Below are 20,242 nucleotides of genomic sequence, written 5' to 3'. Positions count from 1 at the left end.
CCAGCTGCTTTATGTGCTGTGCTCTCATCCATCAGATGTGCAGCTGGTATCAGACCAGTTAAAGTCTTCAGGAATCTCACTAATGGCCTCTGCATGTAGACAACTGTCTTTGACAAACATTGTTTACCTGTCATAATTTCCCTGGGCTCACTGTCACTTGCCGTTTTTATGGAGTAAATGGTTTCCAGATGTTCTGGTTTTTGCGTTCCCCCGAGAAACTTTGCGTTTGCTCGCAAAATGTTGGCGTTCTCTCACAAAAAAAGGTTTGCGTTCTTTTGCAAAATTTTTGTGTTTGCAAATTAACACAAAGTTTCTCGGGGAACGCAAATCATTTGCGAGAGAAAGCAAATTGCCAAATAATTTTTCCTCCCATCTAATTTTATTTCTTCTTCATCAGAGTCAATACACCTTCAATCCTTCCGAAACGTGTTTTTGTCTTACCCTGATTCTATGGTAAGCCCATTATAAGGCTATGTTTACACGGAAACGATCTGAAGAGAAAACGCAAAAGTGGCGTTGCGTTATCACGTTTTATTTTGCGTTTAAACGAGCGTTATGGGGGGGAAATCTGCATGCATATGGTGACGCAAAAATGTGTGAAATTCGATGTAGTATGCACTCCAGGCGGCTAGGTGGCAATGTGAAGCAGATCGTGAGCAGATCGGTGCCTTCACTGTCTAGCAGCCTTTTGCGTTTTTACCCTTTAGACGGGAACGCGACGGTGGAGCATTTTTAAGATTTCCACTCTGAAGGGTGGTTTCACTTTTTTGCGTTTTTAAGCCCCAAAAACGCCGTCGCCGTCTAAACGAAAGGCACATCTGATAAAATATTTTTACGTTTTCACCCACGAGCGTTCTCGTGTAAACATGGCCTAAGTGTGTATATTTTGTATTTTGTACGTTTACACGAAAAGTTTTTCCTTCGCGTTTTTTGCATAGCCTATAGATGACAAAACGATCCCGTAATGGATCTGCGAAAACGATAAAAAACACTGTATTATGCATGCCAGGCCAGTAGTTGGCGATGTCACTTTTTAAAGAAACACTACGCAAGACTGAACATGTAATAAGCATGTGCATGGCGTCACCGTTTTCCACAATAATGATATCGTTTTAAAAAAAAACTTCCACTTTGAAACCCATTTTTAAAAGTTAAATGCAATACAAAGTTTTCCATTTTTAGTTGTAAACGGCCCATTAGACCTAGCAGGAGGTTTTTCGCGCGAATTTGCGTACTTGCGTCCATCGTCCTCTAAGGCTGAACAGTGCTTCTTGGAAAAAAGTGAATTTTAATAATTCTCGTAATAAATGCTCGTAATAAAACGAGACAGCATTTTCTTGGCTTTTCGGAGATGACGCAAACTGACATTAGAAATGTTGTAAAAGCGACGCGGAGATGGCGTTTTTTATTACTCAACAGGTGAGTAAGATATTTTATTGAACAGATAAATTGCTATGTAGCTCTCCAACAGAGTTCACTGCAAAGCATTATCTATTGTGAAAGGTCATTTAATTATGGTTGTTGTAATGCTGTGTTGGAATTTATTTTCAAGGAAGTGCTGTATTTATTAAAAGGTAGGCTACAGCTATAACAGCTTGAGATCCTTTCCATCTAAACTTATATCTCTTAAGCCTATAGTGGGTGTTTTATGAGCAGAAGGATAAATATTCATCCTAACAGTCCCGCAGAGCCGTAGCACAACACAAACTATGTACTTCCGCAAAATGCATGCAGTTTTGTTGTTAAGCTATTTTAACGCATATGCTCCTGAAACTTGAAGTAAGCAATATAATACATGAGTGTGGATACATTTAGCCTATATATAGCCTATAATAAGGCATAATAAGCCCACAAGAATCCTTTGCATTATATATAAGTTTCATATATATTTGTTTAGCGTCATATGAGTTTAATGACACTTACTCTGTGTAAACAACGAGGGCGGGTCTCTCAGACATGAACAGCCAATGAAAATCGACCTGAGGTGTAATCTTTTTCATTGGCTTTGAGAAGAAGCCATCGCCAGCTACTCTGCCGAGACCGGAGGAGGGACAGTCCCATCAGATAGTGACCAAACCCTGTTACTTTCAGCATGTGCTGGAGCAGCAGACGAGCTCTCAGCAGCGCTGGATGTCCACTCACTTCCCGCTAGAGATCCGTCCGCAATCCCACACGTTTGAAGATGCTTGGCTATATTTAACCATATCTAAACCATTTGCTGTTTAATGCAACGCATTCCCATGGCGTCTGTTCAGCAGTCAAGAATTCAGTCATACCTGGAGAAGAATAAAATCGGACCCTTGTTTGAGGTATGCGCTACAACTTTTTCTCCACAAAAGATGCTCGTAAGGCACCTCGAGATTTTGCTGCATTGGAAACGAATGAAGCAGGATCTTCTTGTCTGCTCGAACGCAGGTTTAGATGTGAATTAGAGTTGAACTGTAAGTGAATTATGATGGCACAGGGCATTTTAAGAACATCTTATTTCATTTGAGGTCGTTTGAATTGGGAAGTGTAAGCGGGATGTTTGTGCTTATGTTTGTGCGAAGCCTCCTGCATTCAACTTACCTCCATTTAATCAATGGGACTGTTGGAAACTAGATATTTTGGACTTAATTGGGCTCTCATTATAGCCTACCCTGTAGAAATCATCTGAAGTAATGTGATAGAAGATGTTTCTGCTGACTGGACGATTTCTAGCAGTAAGCCAATCTGATGCCATTGTTTCTTCTATCAAGATTTTCGTATAGGCTACTGTATTGGGAACGCCAGGTCCCAGCTCCCTCTTAAGATATTTCCTTTGTAATGTATAGTTAGTGCATTTCTGCTCATCTAAATGAATACTGCACTAAATATATGGCCATACTGTACAGGAGACATGGGAATGATGTAACACGGGATGAATTGTAATGCCAAGGTTTAAATTGGAAAAACTACACTACATGTACTTACTAACATTAGGATAGGGGTTTGGTTTAGGGTTAGTCGCATGTAATTATGTATAATTTATAGTTGTTGCGACAGTAACTACATGTAACGTGTAACAAGGACTCTGTTACCCAAGACCCTTATGAAGTGACAATAGAAGTTGTAAGACTCAGGAAGTTGTAAGAAGTTTAGGATTTACTGGACCAAAACAAATTTTGAGGTAACATGTTAAAAGAATAGAAATATAATGAGAGGGTTGTAACACTTTCTGATGTACTACTGTATAGTGGACCCACAAAGATTGCACAAAATGGGACAGTAGGCTTATATTAAAACAAAATGTTTGTCATAATAATAGTTGTTAATTTTAATACTACAATTATTGAATGCACCAAATTTAAAATACAGGTTTTTATTAGTGTTACAACTTATTTGGTAGCTATATGAGGTATGTAACAGCAGCAATCTGTATTTGCCATTAATTTACAGAGTTTAGGAATAATTTGTAGATTTCCAAATTTATAGCAGACACATATGGGAACATAATATTAAAGTTTGAAATTCATAGCACAAAAATCAACTGAGTTGCAGACGTTTAAATAAAATGTTACATTCCCCGGTCCTCCTCTACTTTTGCACTGTCAGCAACATTGGATAATCATTTGGATGATGTGGGGGACTAAGTAAAAACCTATAATTAATTGAACAGATTGCCTTTAAAATAGTATACGCACAGTGTCCATTAGACTGTAGCTGGCCACTATGTCTGAAACAATAGAAACTGGACACACCAGTCACCTTGAGAAAAATGCTCCACACCATAATGAACCAAAACAGCGTTGTCATCCACCACTGCTTTACCTCCATGAGGCATCTGTAGTAAGAGGAACAGTCTATACGAGCAAACTGCTGATGTATCAACTGTCTTGTAGCAGGGACTGTGTGCATGGGCTGAATATTAAACAGCAATAAAGCTAAAAGCAGCGCGCGTGTGACCTAGTACCATGGACAGCGGCGCCGCGCAGAGATCTCCCACATGAACGCGTTTCCCCCGGGGGCGAGCGCTCTGAGTGGGTTGTTGCGCGAGTGTCTCTCGCCTTCTTCCTCTTTATCGCTTTTGAATTGTGTGTGTTAGTTTTAAAGTATTTTTTATTTGTGAGAATTTTTTAGGCGAATTAGCAGTCTCTTGAAATTGCCTCCTGCTAAATATGGTAACACTTAATTACAGACAGTTTACACATGCTCATGTTTTTAATGAATATAATTGAAAGTAGATTAGAACGGGGCTAGTTGTCACAAGGGCTGTATCCGAGTAACTAGGAGGTTTTGAGTCAAAAGTCCTATCAACGTGTATTTTCTCTAGCATGGTTAGTTATATGTTCGTTTTGAAGTGTGTAGGTTTTAATTTAGTTTTTAATATACATTTTTTGAAGGTAGTTTTTTAAACTGAAAGGTTCTCAGGATAAGAGTATGTCAAACTGGGGCAAATTGTCACATGTTTTTAATAATATGCATTGATAAAATTAGTTAATTAATCAATTAATTAATACAATTCAATATTTTGGACCAAATATGGTTACTTTTACCTTTACCTTTACATTTATTTTATTTTAATTATTTTTCACCTATCCATCAATTCTACAAACTGCTTGTCCTATGTAGGGACACAGTGAGCCTGAGCCATTGGCAGGAATTATTTTATCTTATTTTAATAAAATAGGCTAGTAGGCTCTTAATAGGCTGTTCACTGTGACAACTTACCCCAAATAGTGCAACAACTTGCCCCATTATTAGTCATTGCCTATTCTGTGAACTAAACTTTTTTTTTTCTCGGACATCAATGGTGAAAATGTTCACTCATTCTTTCCATATATCAATTATTTACTGAGTAAAAAGTGAGACAACTTTTCTCACTCCTGCTTATATGTTCATTAGCACAAATGCTGTTATGTACATTTTAATTTGCACCGCACTTTCATATCCATTCATAACATGTGACACAAATATTATCGTATTAAACAGGGATGCCTGTTTTCTCTATCAGGGTATGCCTCTGTTATTTTATAATGTCACTGCAAACAGCTGATATAGAGTCTCAGTTTGTTTGCACATCATAACTATTATCAGTATCTCTTTCCAGGTGTGTTTGCCCACTGTGTTTCCCCTTTACGCTGTAACTGTGCTCACTGAGTCACTGCGAATGCTTCGGTTGAACAATACAGACACACTGTAAGAAAAAAATGATAAATGACCCTTGTTAGCTACTTTACCGGTTCTTGAAAAAAAACGAAAACGAAGTTGACAAGTAAACCTAAATTGAGGTCACTATGAATGCAATATGCATGGGACTGGGGAATAACATGACAGCTGTAGCTGCTGCTCACCAAGGCACGGCAACACAGAACTGTAATATTTTATAGGTCAGTTTTTTTTAAACATGAAATACATTTGTTTGCCACAGAATTTGACCACTTAAATACATATTTGATATGAAAGTACTTTTTTCTCTTTTTAAACTGACTCATCACACTAACACATTCCTTGTCAGCAGCAGCAAAGACAGAAAAGCAATTTGTTAAAGGTACAATATGTAAGAATTTTGTATCAAAATATCCAAAAACCACTTGCACATTCTTATATATTTCTTTCAATTGTGTACTTACATTATCTTAAATGTTTCCAAGAATTTGTAAATTCAGAGAAATTCACTATTTTAAATAGTGCCCTTCAAACATTTTGGACCATGGCAAGCAGACTTTGGGACAAAAGGAGAAATAAAACGAGGATCAATAATATCGGCGTGGCGTTTTCGAGATGCCGAGAGCTCCGCGTCCGCGACTAACTTGGACTTGACAGAGACGCCGCTCTTGCATGTACTTTATTAGACAGGTGAGCAAATGTACATAAAACGAAACAATTTTATATAGCACAACATGATGAAATGTTAGAATATGATGTGTGTTATTCTAATGTTGATCTAGCTTACTGCTAATCTCATACAGCCAACAAACTAACACATAGAATAACATTATAACTTTCAACACACTCAAATGCAGTTTAGTAAGATAGTGTAGACCAAGTGAAACAGCGCTGCGTTACCTCACAATTTTAATTTGTTACATAAACTGACCAGTTTAAGCATTAATTAAGCACTTGCGGGTAGTTCGACAGAATGAAATGTCCTCATTCCTATATATCCGCGGGACTCGCGTATGGCGCTGATATCTGTCTCTCACGTTAAAAAACATGAATGTATTCAATCATCCATAAACATTATTTCCCATAAACATTAGATCCATCGGCATGACAACAAATTCCATGATTCCGCTTATTCACTGCGTCATCAATCTATGCTTTTTGTTATTGTATAAGTTTAGCAACCCCTAGTGGCAAAAAAACAAACAAAAAAAAAACATATTGTAGCTTTAAAGTTTTTACGACCTTATAGTTTCACTTAAGTCTATAGAATGTGAGTTGATTTAGTTAACTGACGATTGACCTCCTGGCTTCTCAGAATTAATGAGGAAGTTCTTCTGCAAAGAAAAAAAAAAAGCATGGAATAAATGTTATAGTGCAGGCGACACTTGCAGCATGCTTACATGATTTTAAATTAATATAATTAAATCCACCTGCACTAAATTAGGGCTTTGCTTATTTTAATTTTCCAGTAGAGTGACATATTGTGTGGGGGCTGAAGATCGAGATGTGTTGATTAGCGTTAACTGTTTTGCCTGAGTGCATTTCTTTTGCATTCATTACTGAAGAGATATTCTAAATTTACATATTCTTGAGACTTTCCTAGAAGAACCGTCTTCTATTGATGGCCAAGATTTGTACTGAGATATATATATATATATATATATTATTTATTTTATTTTATTTTATTTTTTCTTAGATTCTCATTGCCGTTTATACAGTTTGGTAAGAAAAGATACATATTGAGGAGTATTTTCAGGTAACAACAAATCTTAGACTAAACTTAAGGAAACATCTAAACTTAAGGATCTCATAGACTAACTTCAGTGAACTCAGCTGTAACGAGAACAAGTTTGGGGCAGGAAGGGGAAAACAGGCTATCAATAGCCAATCAAAGTGGCCGTATCACAGTGTAATGGTTTGAGGCAGTGCAATAAAGAGAGCAAAATGTTTGTAAAGCTGCAGCATAATTGATCTCTGTTGTGAGAATTGTGCGTTCACCTACAAAATACACTGTAGGTTGAGCAAATGGAGGTTTGATTAGCATACAGTTACACACTAATGCATTCAGGCAATAAAACCACAGGCATCAACACAGAAGTCATTTCTGTATGCGGAATATATACAGTTCATATATATTTTTCATTCGGCCAGTATGTGTTTATGTGTACTGGAGAATTATTGTCATGGCTGGAGGTTTGATTTGTGGCTGTCACAGACAGTATTTGCACTTACTGAGCCACATAAAACTCTAGTTACTATTTTTAGAAGATTCCTTTCTTTCATGGTGGGGGAAGTTATGACATTTATTGACTGAGATCATGGCATGGTTCTTGATAGGGTCTGACCATTCTGTTACATCACATGGGATGAAAATGCAAGATTTATGAGAAATCCATTTTGCTTTTGCCATAAGACCATGCCAGTGCATTTCATCTAGAGTCAAGGGTACACTTGCCCAGAGTGCATTGCTCAGTTCTAGAAAAGTCATTCAGTGTATAGAGCAATTTGTGTGGCTCAGTTTCTCCAGGGCTCTGTAAGGATCACAGCCTAGACCTTGCTGAAATAGTGTCAGCTGATGTTCACTGAACTGAAGGGACTTCTGAGGGTCTGGGACTAACTGGGGGTTAACGGTTATTTGGTAATTTCTGCTCGTCCAGTTTCTGTAGGTTTCTAGGTTGCTGTCCTTGTGTCTTACAGCTGCAGTGTGTAATTTCTCTGCCACTAGCATCACCAAACTGGATTTATAAGGAAAGTGTACATTTTGTTAAAAGCTGCATGCAAGATCATTTTTAAAAAGATTGTGCAAATCCACAGAGCGCTATTTTATGATGTGATAGTATGTCCTGAATCTTGCCTACTCTTCTGCCATACACTCAAATGTATCTACTTTTGCCTCTCAGAGAAAAGGTACTTTTAGGGCTCAAATACTTTTAAGGTATACTATAAGTAGGCAAACAGGGACGCAGAGTGTTTTTATGAGTGAGTCACTGAATGATTCACTCAACTGTTTTGTTCAATAACACTTATTCATTCGGAAATGAAATGTAACAACTGTGTGAGATGCAAATGTAGGTCTAAGTTATTTCATGTTAACTTCTTATTTACTAAGGTGTTGTATAGGGTTGGCTACCGAAACCCGGTTCCAAAAGGGAACCGGTTCCGACGTAAACGGTAGTAACGAGACCGAATAAGAACGAAACTTTCGGTGCCTGACTTTTTTTACCGCCCCCTATAAAACATCTCGCGGCACGAATGATCCAATAATAAAACATCTCCAGTTAACCAGCAGAGCATTAATTTCGTTCGTTTGTTAAATAAGAGACGAACTAGCACTGAAATGTGTTTTTTAAATCAAGTGATCAAAGTGCTCGTTGCCGCGGCGATCAGTGTCGTGGATACAGTGTTTTCTCTGTGGCTCGCGCACACCGCACTGTCTTCACTCGGACGCGCGCTTCAGTATGTTGCGGAGATCGATCTATTCGTTCTGGTGAAATCACAAAATATAATGCACACAGTGTCCCTGCTTGAAATACAACCACTGATGAGCATAATCGGTTTAAAAAAAAAAAAAAAAAATCTGTACGAATGCGGATTAGAACCCAAAACCTCTGACACGCTTGACGAAAGTTCAAGTTCAGCTGCCAGTGTCATGGTGGACATCACAAATGATGATAACAGCAGCCGTTCCTCTTCGGGTAAGTCTAGTATTTTAATGCCAACTGCAAATCTTGCATATCAAGTATGAAGTATATCAAGTATATTTATATGAGGCTATACCGTGTGTGTTAAATATCTCTGCTCAGTGTCAGATATTTCTCTGTTTTAAAGTAAAAGTCATAATATGAGAAGACAAAAATTTTATCTTAACTTAAGTGTTTTAGGCTACATCAGTAGCCTTTTAAACGGCACAATTTTTAATTTAATCAGAAATCAGAAAATCTTTTCCAGAAAATCACACACACACACACACACACACAAACACACAGGTATTATTTTTTTGATAAAGTATGTGCGGTTTCGGTTTCTTAAGTACCGGTTCAAGAACCGTTTAAGCACCGGAAACCATTTAAAAAATACAGAGTAGGTACTGGTGGTATCGGATAAAACCCAACCAATACCCAACCCTAGTGTTGTATAAAAGCAACATCACAAAACCGTGCTGTTGATATTGCTGAATTATAGCCCAAATGAAAAAAAAAACGAAAAAACAAATATGCAATGAAATAGTGAATAACAAATAAGTTTGCATTTTACGTGTAGACCATGGCAATTCCTTGAGTTGCAACTGTCATTATGGAGCTCCTCACTGTCCCACAAGTAACAAATTGAATGCTACATCAGCACACAGCATATCAATAAAATCAATTGGCTGGAGATTCATCGCACTTCCTGCTTGTAATTGAAAATGACACCCAGCAGGCAATTGAAACCTCAAAAACTGTTCAGTCAGGGTTGGTAAAATTGTGTGTATCACCATGAATAATGGAGGTGTGTCATAAGTTTCAGCCAAAGAGTTGACATGTGTCTGAGAGCCCAACTTAACAGGACATCGTTGAGGCATGTGTGACAGCAAACTATTTTCTGTCATTTAATATTCAACCTTTAAATGAGGCAAAAATGTGTAGGAAGTGTAGGTCTTGTTAAGACATTGCTAATTACAGCAGAGGGGCTGCGCACACATACACAGATCTGTAGCCTGAAGAAACACACTCACTCACAGCAGGGTAGGATAATGGAGAAGAGGTGGAGAATTCCCTCTCTTGCCTTTATTTATAGAGGTTTCTTGGCGGTCTAGTCTCTAATTAACGTTGCAGTGACCTGCAGACATCTGAGGTGTCTGCGCAGCGTGAGCTCCTCTCAAACGCCCTGCGTACGGGACAAGCTCACCTGACAGGCTGAAATGGAATAAATGCAATATTAAACGAATCCTGTGATCATATTATGCTGAATGGAACATGTAGGGTTCCCTTATTAAGAAATCCAATGCCATCCGGATAGGAATGTCTGTGACTGTGCTTTTTTTTTCACAACGCTTTTCATTAATATTGACCTTCATCAAACACCGTAAAACAATCAAGTCAAATCTCTCGTTGTGCCGCCTTGTGCATTATAAATTTAGATTTTATTAAGCAACTATCTGGGTAAAATAACATTTAGGTGGTTTAAAAGGATAGTTCACCCAAAAATGAAAATTCTGTAGATAAAGAAGATATTTTTATGAATTTTGGTAACCAAACGGTTGATGGGCTTCATTGAATTCCATAGTATTTCTTTTTCCCATACTATGGAAGTCAATGGTGCCAATCAACTTTTTGGTTACCCATATTCTTCAAAGTATTTCCTTTTGTGTTCATCAGAAGAAAGAAATTCATACAGGTTTGGAACAGCTTCAAGGTGAGTAAATTATGACAGAATTTCATTTTTGGGTGAACTATCCCTTTAAGTACTACATCCCAGCTTATGTATAAAGAAAGTTAAAGCAATAAAGAATGTCTAATTATAGACTGCTCGGAAAGGTCACTGGTGTAGCACTGTTGTTGATTTCACCATTAAATCAAAATGGACAAATCTTATTTCTTATATGGAATATTGCAGAGTTTATTATAAATGATGTATCTGTGCACATAATTTTTTTAAATGCATGTGCCCTGTAATCTTTAATTAAAATAAGTTCCCCTTGCTTTTTCAGCAACATCTCGTCTACTCTGATGAAGTGTTTACTAGAGCGAGGGCGGGTCAACCTGTCACTCACATGAGATCGACCAATAGCAAACCACAATCATCCAACAATTCAATCAATTCCCGATGGACAAAATAAAGTCCTGCCCTACATTTTCACCCCTGTTTCATTTGGGTATACATCACAATAGGGAAGAAAAGACTATCGCAACTTCCATTTCATATATTTTTTTAACTAATTCTAAATTTCGCACATATTGGATTTGTCTGTCCATGTGTTGCTCTCTGCGGCTGCACTACTTCTTTCCTTTCCTCCTCCTCTTGTCTCAAGGGCTGGAACCCTTCCAGAACTCTGTCCCAGTCTTCAGTCAGCATCACCCTGCTGTGACGTAAGGCATAAATGATGGAATCAGAGGAATAATGAGAGTGCAGGCTCTGGCAATGCTGAACTCTGGTTAAAAACTTAACATATAGCATGGTCAACAGTGGCAACATACAGTATAAATACCTTTTTGCATCCATGTTGTGTCTGAGTCAGGAGACTATGAACTGTAAATAGGGTTGCAAAGGTGCGGAAAATTTATGGAAACTCTCTAGTTAATCTAGAGAAAACGTTTTTTTTTTTATTCCAGAGTGACCAGGGGCCTCATTTATAAAATGTTGCATGTTGTCCTACATTTGATCTTACTATCATTTCTCCAATGTGCGTATGTGTGATTCAGAGAACGTGTGATCTTCCATATTTGAAATCTATAAATCGCAAATTATCTTGAAATTGTGCGCAGCTGAATGGTTTCAGATCTCCGCCTTGTAAACACCCCCTAATTAATGTCATTAACATATAAAAGAGCACCAGTCAACATCAAAATCGTTTTCCTGAGAATGGCGAGCAGCAAGAATTGCTTGGATTTCCAAATACCTGCAGTTCTCCGACTCTCTGCTGTAAGGAAAAGTGTGTACATCTTCTTAGAACCTGACATGGCGCTAAGTATTTTTTCCACATCAAAGTCCTTTTTAATATAACGAACGTTGTCGTGGATGTTAAAACTGTAAAAAATGTAAAAAACCCTATGTTAAAACTGTGTGTATGCACGTTTTATAAATGATGGAGGAATGCACAGTGCATGCAGGAGGTGTGGCCTCTATAGCCCTGCAGTAAGTTGTGGGCTGTGTGCATGTGGTTGAAGAATGCGCAGGGTTACATTTTTTGCATTTAATAAAGTTTCCTGTTATAGGCAAATTTCCAGTTTATTCCTATTTATTTCCGTTATTTCCCATATAATCCAGTTAATTCCCATAGAAAGTTTCCAACCCTAAGAGTAAATAATTAATTTGAATCTCTTAAAGTCACCCTGTAGTCAATCATATAATCCCTTAAAACTCATCTTTGATCACCAAAATGACATATTTAAATGTTTTTTTCCTGTGAAAAAATAAATAAAAATCCTTCATGCCTTAAAATAGCTTGTAACTCTGTGTAATGTAACCCTACACCCTTGATTAATTTAGTAGATGCGGACCCATAAATATGCTAATTAGCCCCGCCTCCACTCACTCACACCAGCTCAGAGATCCACTCATTCAACTTTATTGTAGTAAACGCTGTGCAATGACAAGTGGAAATAGTTTAATTCAGCCATGTTTGAACCAGAAACTGATTCAGAAGAAGTGGAAGAGTGAATTATACAGGCTTCCTTACAAGTTTACTCTACAAGTCGAATGGTAATGCATTTTATGTATCGCTCTTTACAACGTCAGACACATAACAGTAATTAATATGATTAGCCTTTTGCTTGACTATGTTATCAAACAGCTAATAGTCTGGCTTCTCTTGAGACTCCCCTGCTTTGCAGCAGTTAATGATATGCTAAATACCGCCGGCACGTTGACGTGATTGGCTACAAGGTAAGAACCACGTTTTTGAGACTGTCTGCAGTTTTAAGGAGAAAATACTCAGCAATGGTGTTGACTTATGAATTTGTACACGGTTACAAACACCACATAGACATATAAACAACATTAAAAACTTGATTTTCACCACGGGAGCTCTTTAACAAGCAATTGTTGCTTTTTCTTTCTGAAGAGTTTATGGCAGTGACCGAGACAGCCTGTGGTAAACAGACAGTATCAGCTTTCATCATGACTCATGCAGTTCAGAGAACACTCATGTAATCAGATGAAGGAAGATGTTTCAAGGATGCTAACAGAACAGAAGATATCTAGAGAATTTGTGTCAGCAAGTGCAAGGATTATATGTTTAATATAAACCATCTGGATGTTACTTCAACATTTAGCTGCAGTTTTACGTTGTAAACAAATAGTCCTTACAATTTAGGTAAGTTAATGCTTAAAACAATAAATGAATTGTTTAGTTTGAAATCTTTCAGTTTTTTCATTATACTGGAAATGGAAGGTGCAAGCTGAGCACATTGCATTATGGGATGCAGTGTTCTACACAATGGTCTTTGTTGTATCCTGCACATTTTTGGCAGATGTAGTAGATCACCTGGATTTTGTATGCATGAACATGTACTTACACTAGTATTGTCATAGTATGTTGGCACTGGATGTTATTTCATACATTCTTTGACATAGACTGACAATGGCTGAAGGAAGTGCTGTGGAATGTGGTACTTTAAACTTTAAAGCTGGCACTGAACTTGGCTTGCAGTCAGTTTGTCTATTAGAGAGGCTCAGATTGTCTCCCCCATGCCAATTTCCCCAGTCTGTCAGTATGATCCAGAGATCCTGTGTTTCTCCATCCTGATGATCCAAGAAAATCCATTGAGAAGCTTATTTTAGAGCAGGGATTTGACATAAATTTGAGTATGTCTATGCAGCCTCTCTATCATACAGTATCTTATTTGCTGTAAGTGAGTCCTTTTCTCACTGGCTGTGACTTCCAACCATGTCGTCACCATGTTCATGTCCGTATTAAAGTGGTCAGTGAAGTAAGCAGGGAAAACCCCTCTCAGATAGCATCAAATGGTTTACATTTTTTTAAATGAGTGTGTGCTAATCCACACCATGTTTTCCTGTTTACCACAAGGGCAATTACTCATCGGGGAGCCTGAGGTAGTTAACACAGCCCTGCTCAATTTACTTCCTGCTTAACCCACAAATTACGTCTCTCTTTTATGTACCCCCTGTTGCTAAGTTAGTTTAATTACCCAACAAGGCTTATGTGTTGTAATTACTGCATTTATATATACCATCTTGTTGATTTGTGATTGTCTGGCTTGTAACACAGAACTGAGGCTTTGTTTAAAAAGCTCAGACTGGTAAAAGTTGTTTTCACATGCACTATTTTATATAGACTTGTTTATGAAATGCTTTCATTTGTTTTTATAACTGAACGTCATAATTGGACAAAAGTAGTTTTTCCTGAGGAGTTTTACAGGCATGTTTGTGGTTTTAATCTTGCCTGAATCAAACAGATTTGTGTGTGTGTGTGTTATATTATTTGTTTCAAACATTTTGATGGTGAAACCCCCAAATATGATGAAACCCCCCTTTCTAAAATATATAAAGCAGACTTGTGTGAGAATATTCAATTCAATTCAATTCAAATTTATTTGTATAGAATAGTGTTAAGTGTGATATTATATAGACCACATGTTTTCGTTTCAATAAAAAATATATATTTATAAGTATTAAAGTTTATTAATGTACATTGAATTATTAAAGTTATAGTATTTCAATTAAAGTATTAAATTATTTAAATATTAAATTATATTAAAGTAATTTAATATACTTTAATGTAATACTTAAGTATTTTTATATTATATTATTTTCTATTTTTTAATACATTTTTAATCATTTTTATTTAATTATCTAGAAAATATTTACCTTGTGTATTTTCTTACCAATTTTTTATTTATTTTTTTACATTTTATACAGTTATATAATAGGGCTGTCATTAGAATAAAACATTTGTTTACATTTTATACAGTTATATAATAGGGCTATACTCTCATGACGTCCAAATTGAAAGAATGAAACCGTAATGATGTCAAAATATGTAAACATAAATTGTATAATTAAACATTTTGTGAAATGTTTTAAATTCTGAAATCTAATTTTGCAGCCCATTTGGGGTCCCTGGACCCTAGTTTGAAAACTCTTGCTCTGTGTCCAAAATCAAATACTTCCCTACTATATGGTATGCGAAAAACAGTACGCCAGCAGAGTAGTATGCCCGAATACATATAGTAAACAGTAGGCGAAAAGTACCCTGGATAACCTACTTCCATCGAGATTCTGAAATGTGCACCCGATGGACATCCCATGAGGCCATGGGAGAGGAATTACGAATGACAGTGAAGCGTCGCAGACTTGCAACTGACGCTGGTAGGTCATGTGACAGTAACAACATGGCGGATGTAGTACGTCCGAATTTTATTCCTACTACCCATATAAATACTATACAGAGCGTACTTTTTTAACGGTCACAAACTACGTTCAAATTCAAATATAGTAGACCATATGCGATTTTCAGACTTATTCATGTCTGAATAAGGCTTGATGCATTTTAAATATAATTTTGATGATATAATTTTTTTTTTTTTGCACATAATCTCGTTTTTAGTGTTGCACAATGAAGAGATCTTCCATATTGCCAGTTAGCCTCGAGCAATATCCTCTTGCATGTTATAGCTCATTTAATGCTCAATATCAGTGTGCAAATATTTCCCAGACCAATTACCTAATTCGTTTTCCTGATGCTGAAAGCTGGCCAACGCTGCTGATTCAGTTTGGGCACGATGCAACCTGGCTTGACAATGTGCTACTTTAGCACAAGTTCTCTTTGGCATTTGTTCACACGCTGTACGTCTATACTCTAATCACTCTTTGTTTGGCTCTGATAGGAGATGATGACCAAGCTGATAACTGAGACACCAGATCACCCCATCCCTTTCCTCATTGGCCATCTGCAAACCAAACAGGAGAGCCCCGGCAGGATTCAGAGGACCCTGTCGGGATCTGCTGCATTGTGGGCTGAGAGCTCCTCAGGTGTATATCGTTCAGCATCCTTCAAGCTGTTTTTCACATAGAGAAAATGTAGATCTCTACCAGTTTTCTCCTTCTCTCTCCATAGAGTACAAAGGTGCACGGCGGGACTCCAGGGGTAATGAAAAACCCTGGCAGATCCATCCCAAGAAGCCCAAGAAATCAAAGAGTGACCTGGCTGTGTCCAACATTTCCCCACCCTCTCCCGAGTCTAAATCATGTGAGTCCCGCTGCAATCGGAAAAAGCTAGCGTCACTACATCAGTTTTATGTGATTTGGTTGGCTGTTAATCTGAGATCAGCAATGCTATTTCAGAGATCAGAAATAGAGGAGACTGCCTGTGCATTAGTGAACAATGATGACTTCTATCTTTAGATAGTGCCATTATGGAGGCCATCAGCATGAGCTCTGAGTGATACATATTGCTGAGGGAGCAACTCGTATCAGAGTCTTTAATAATTTAACATGATGCTCTGTTACTGACAGCGGTTCTATTTCTGCCTGAGTGGAGGCTGTTGGCCAGTTTTGGGGAAGTGGGACGAAGGAAGATAATAAATATGTATAACCCCATTTTAAACTGTAGATGTGTGCCTTTGCCCATTTCACGCTGACTTATTTACTGTAGATGGTTTTCGCATCAGTGAGTTTGTAAAACCTGTGATTGTGTTTCTACGTTTTGTTTTTGTACGTTAAAGGAGTTCAACCAAAATGTAAATTCTTTATTCATTTATTCACCCTCATATCATTCCAAGCCGTTCTGCTCTTTTTCTTAAAATAAAAGTAATGTAGACACTGTCAAGATCTAAAAAGGACAAAACAGAGCTTTATTTGAGGGAAAAGTCCAAAATTAAACCATCACAAAAGTGCATTTAAATACGCAGTATTATGCAAATAATTCCTAACCCTGTAAAGGCTACTGTATTATATTTGATACGCATATTTCTCAGGCCTCTAAATGAAATGGGATCAAACAATCTGTTGTACACAATCTACTCCTAACCTTCGGATTAATAGTTTATATATTTTTGTATTACTTATTTATTACTAGTGCAAGTAAAAGGCCTTGTAGTATCATTCTCATTCAGGTTGTGGTACACATGTCCTTTTGCTGTGAAATCTACTGATTTTTAAGAATAACTTTTATATTGTTTGCAATATTTAAAGATGAACACTTACTGGATAGAAGCACTTTAATTTTTTTGAAATCCAATACATCAGGCTTTTGAAGAACTATTTGTTTATACAACTCTCAATCACCATTGTATTGCATTGCATTGCATTGCAATATTATTCATATTTGACTATTACTTTATATGTCAGGCTGTACAGGGTTAAAGACCAAAAAAGAAGCTCATCTAAAGTCCCTAAATTCCTTTTATTGAAATTGTTGCAGAAGAACCATATTATTTAATTTCATGTTTTATGCATTTGGTTGTACATGTAAATGCACTTCTTGGTGTCATGTTTTGATGTTCGCAGGTGCATATGAGATTTGAGAGCTGTGGTAAAGTTTGCGTATTTTTTTTGCGTACGTTAGTGCCAGCTTCGTTTGAAAAATGTAGGCTTTTGGTTTCCAGGCAGTGATATTTTACATAATGAGTCCAGAGGTTACTCTGCAGCACATGAAAAATAAACAGAGAGTAGGCTAATTTACACACGGAAGCACGCTGCAGTATGTATAGTAGCTGTCGTTTTTTAATGCTCATACATATCAAGGAAAAGATATCCGCTCTCCCTAAGCAACAAATCGCACAGGATATCGCTGACTCTGACATGCTATAGATATTCCTGATTTATTGTTTATTTTATGCTAATCAAGCTCATGCATATAAGCACAGTCCTTAAAAAAACTATCATACTCATTTTAAAATCAATCCAAATGATCTCCCAGATAACATTCACTAATTGGTCATTCTGGGTATCCAGCGTCCAGCTTTAGTGCTGTGCCACTTGATCGCAGAACCTAATGAGCTGTTCTGTTCTGTTACCTGAGATAACCTGTACTGTCACTGTGTCATGGAGTTATACTATTTGCCTAAATTGTTTGTGTGTGTGTGTGTGTGTGTATATGACATGGAAATGCAACTCTTACTGCATGCCATCTTATTGCTTCCTCACAGCACTTTTTGTCCACATAAGCCAAGTTTAAAGGTATAGTGGAGGATTTTCCCGAATTTTAGAAAAGAACTGCCCTCTCCACTTTTTGAAAAAATGCACATGCGCAACACTCTACCTGCTCCCGAGAGGGAACGCCTATTAAACGTGTGCACGAGAGAGCATGCACGAGCCTAGTTCTCCTCGTGCACGCTCTGTTTACAAGTTGCTGTCGGTGCGTGACTTGTGCCAGGGGCTAGCATCGCTAATCATAGCTTACATTAACTTTTACTAGCAGTGATTTTAAATGGATTTCTCCAAATAGCATGCCAAACTTTACCTGTCGAGTAGAAACTTCGCGACTGAGGCATCAGTGGGAAGCCCAACCTGTGCTTTTAGCGCACGCCAGCGTGTGAAATATTCTCCCAAAAACACTCTGGTCTTGTTTCTTTCTTCAGAGGCCTTTCTCTTCTTGTCATACAATTTGTAGACACTTTTTCTCTTGCGTCCCTCAGACATTTTGAAAAAACCCGGTGAGAACGGCGAGCTTCAATGAATGGCTGAAACCGTAGCTCACCACCATAGACAGTATATAAACGGCTCACCACACATATACACCTGAAAACTACCTAGGGACGAGCACGTACGACGGCCTTACGTAAACATATCACCAGAATGATTGACAGCTAGGAGGACCAATAGTCTTGATGATCCACCCGGAAAAAGAAAATCCTCCACTATACCTTTAAAGCAATTAGACAGACTTGGGGAATGTGTTTTGGAGGTGGATGGGAAAATACCCTGCAACAGAAATCATTTGCAAAACATGCAGTGCATTGAAAGCAAATGTCACAGCAGTAGCAAGCACATTTAGCTTGATTTTGTGAGCATTCTAAATTATTCAGTGTTAAACATTTTGCTGCAAGTGCTTTCATTCAGACTCATTCATTTCATATGTCTGAAAATCTGTACACGTTGGACTTTCTTTTCTCGCAATGGCGAGCACAAAAATAGTACAATTTGCAGTAGTACTGTTTTCAAGTGTCCTTGGATGACGGACGCAGTAAAATTGTCTTTAAAATGCTCAGCAGCTGCTCAAGTCTTGAAAGTGTCTAAAGCCCATTTCACACAGCGCATTGAACCCGGGAAATTGCCGGCAAATTGCCGGAACGCCTTCTGTGTGAACGCAAACACGACCCGGGTTTAATGCCGGGATCGATGCCGGGTTGGGGACCTAGTAACATTGCCGTGTTCAGTCCCGGAACGCGCGCTGTGTGAACAAAAGCCGTAATAATGCCGTGTCGCAGTGATGACGCTGAAGCGCGGGATCGTTCGCCAGCTGTGAAGCGGTACGTAATGCGCAAGTTTATGATCGAATCAGAGAAATAAATGCACAAGCGTGGTTTCCCGAGAGAGAAATCGCAGCTCATAAGCAAACTGAAGACACTGCTGAGACATTACAAGTCACATCGATGTCACGTGTCTTTCCGGGACATACACGGGTTGTGTGTGAACGCGCTCTCTGATTCCGGAAAATCACTGGCAGTGTGAATAAACCAAAATCAAACGAACCCGGGTCAAATCCCGGGTCACTTTATCCGTGTATTTTCCGGAATCTCTGTGTGAAAGGGGCTTAATGTTGATAGACTGCTGTTGATTTGTGTTGTGATCTATCCTACCTGAGAAGTGTAACCCAGGTGAATTGTGTAAAAGTTGCAGCATTTTCAAATATTTTTTAAAAAGCATTTATTTCACTCATGTATAGATTCCTACAACATTGCTAGAGCTAGCGGCACCATCTAGCAATAACTTTTTAAGAATTCTAGCAATAAGTGATATGGATTAGTGAGATTATCAAACAATTAAGGCTGTGAGTTAATTTATATAAATAGACTCACTGTGTGTTTCATAAAACTGAAATATTGCAGGCAAAAATGACATAGCTGTATTGTGAATTTAATGTTTGAACCATACAGTAAGGACGTTTGGCTTTTTCAGTTTTTGAAAGTATTTTATTCGTTTTATGTTGCAGTGCCTCGTTCAATACTGCGTCCTACCTGGGACTGGAGGACTAAACCTGAGAGTCGAGACTTTAATGAGTTCAATCACATACTGCAGGAGAGCAAGAAGCTTGGCAAAGCCCTGGAGAATCTTTCCCGCAGTAAGTGAACCGACAACTATCCAGTGCGAAACAGCTATGGAAGGCTAATTCACACTGCACGGACAGACACTGACAGACTACAACAGACACTTCAGCAGGTTTTCTTGGATCAGTGTGTTACCCCTTTGGGCGTCTGTCGGCTCTCGTTTTCGCCAATTAAACATGTTGAAC

At 38.0% G+C, this 20,242-nt stretch overlaps 1 protein-coding gene across 2 annotated transcripts in view; it reads left to right on the top strand.

Moving 5' to 3' along the window:
* Window positions 1–2,090: 2,090 nt before the first annotated feature.
* The window catches only part of cUnh8orf34 (chromosome Un C8orf34 homolog), a 96,106-nt gene continuing 77,954 nt past the window's right edge, over window positions 2,091–20,242 (top strand). For both annotated transcript variants that reach the window (XM_084399143.1, XM_084399142.1), the window contains exons 1-4: window positions 2,091–2,309; window positions 15,675–15,819; window positions 15,905–16,036; window positions 19,943–20,071. In XM_084399143.1, coding sequence (XP_084255269.1) covers window positions 2,226–2,309; window positions 15,675–15,819; window positions 15,905–16,036; window positions 19,943–20,071 — 490 coding nt within the window. In that variant the 5' untranslated portion in view covers window positions 2,091–2,225. The remainder of the gene's footprint in view (window positions 2,310–15,674; window positions 15,820–15,904; window positions 16,037–19,942; window positions 20,072–20,242) is intronic.

This window comes from Rutilus rutilus (assembly GCF_951802725.1).
Source record: "Rutilus rutilus genome assembly, chromosome: 24".
NCBI lineage: Eukaryota > Metazoa > Chordata > Actinopteri > Cypriniformes > Leuciscidae > Rutilus > Rutilus rutilus.
Note: the sequence above shows the minus strand (reverse complement) of the source record. Positions and strands in the feature narration are given on the sequence as shown.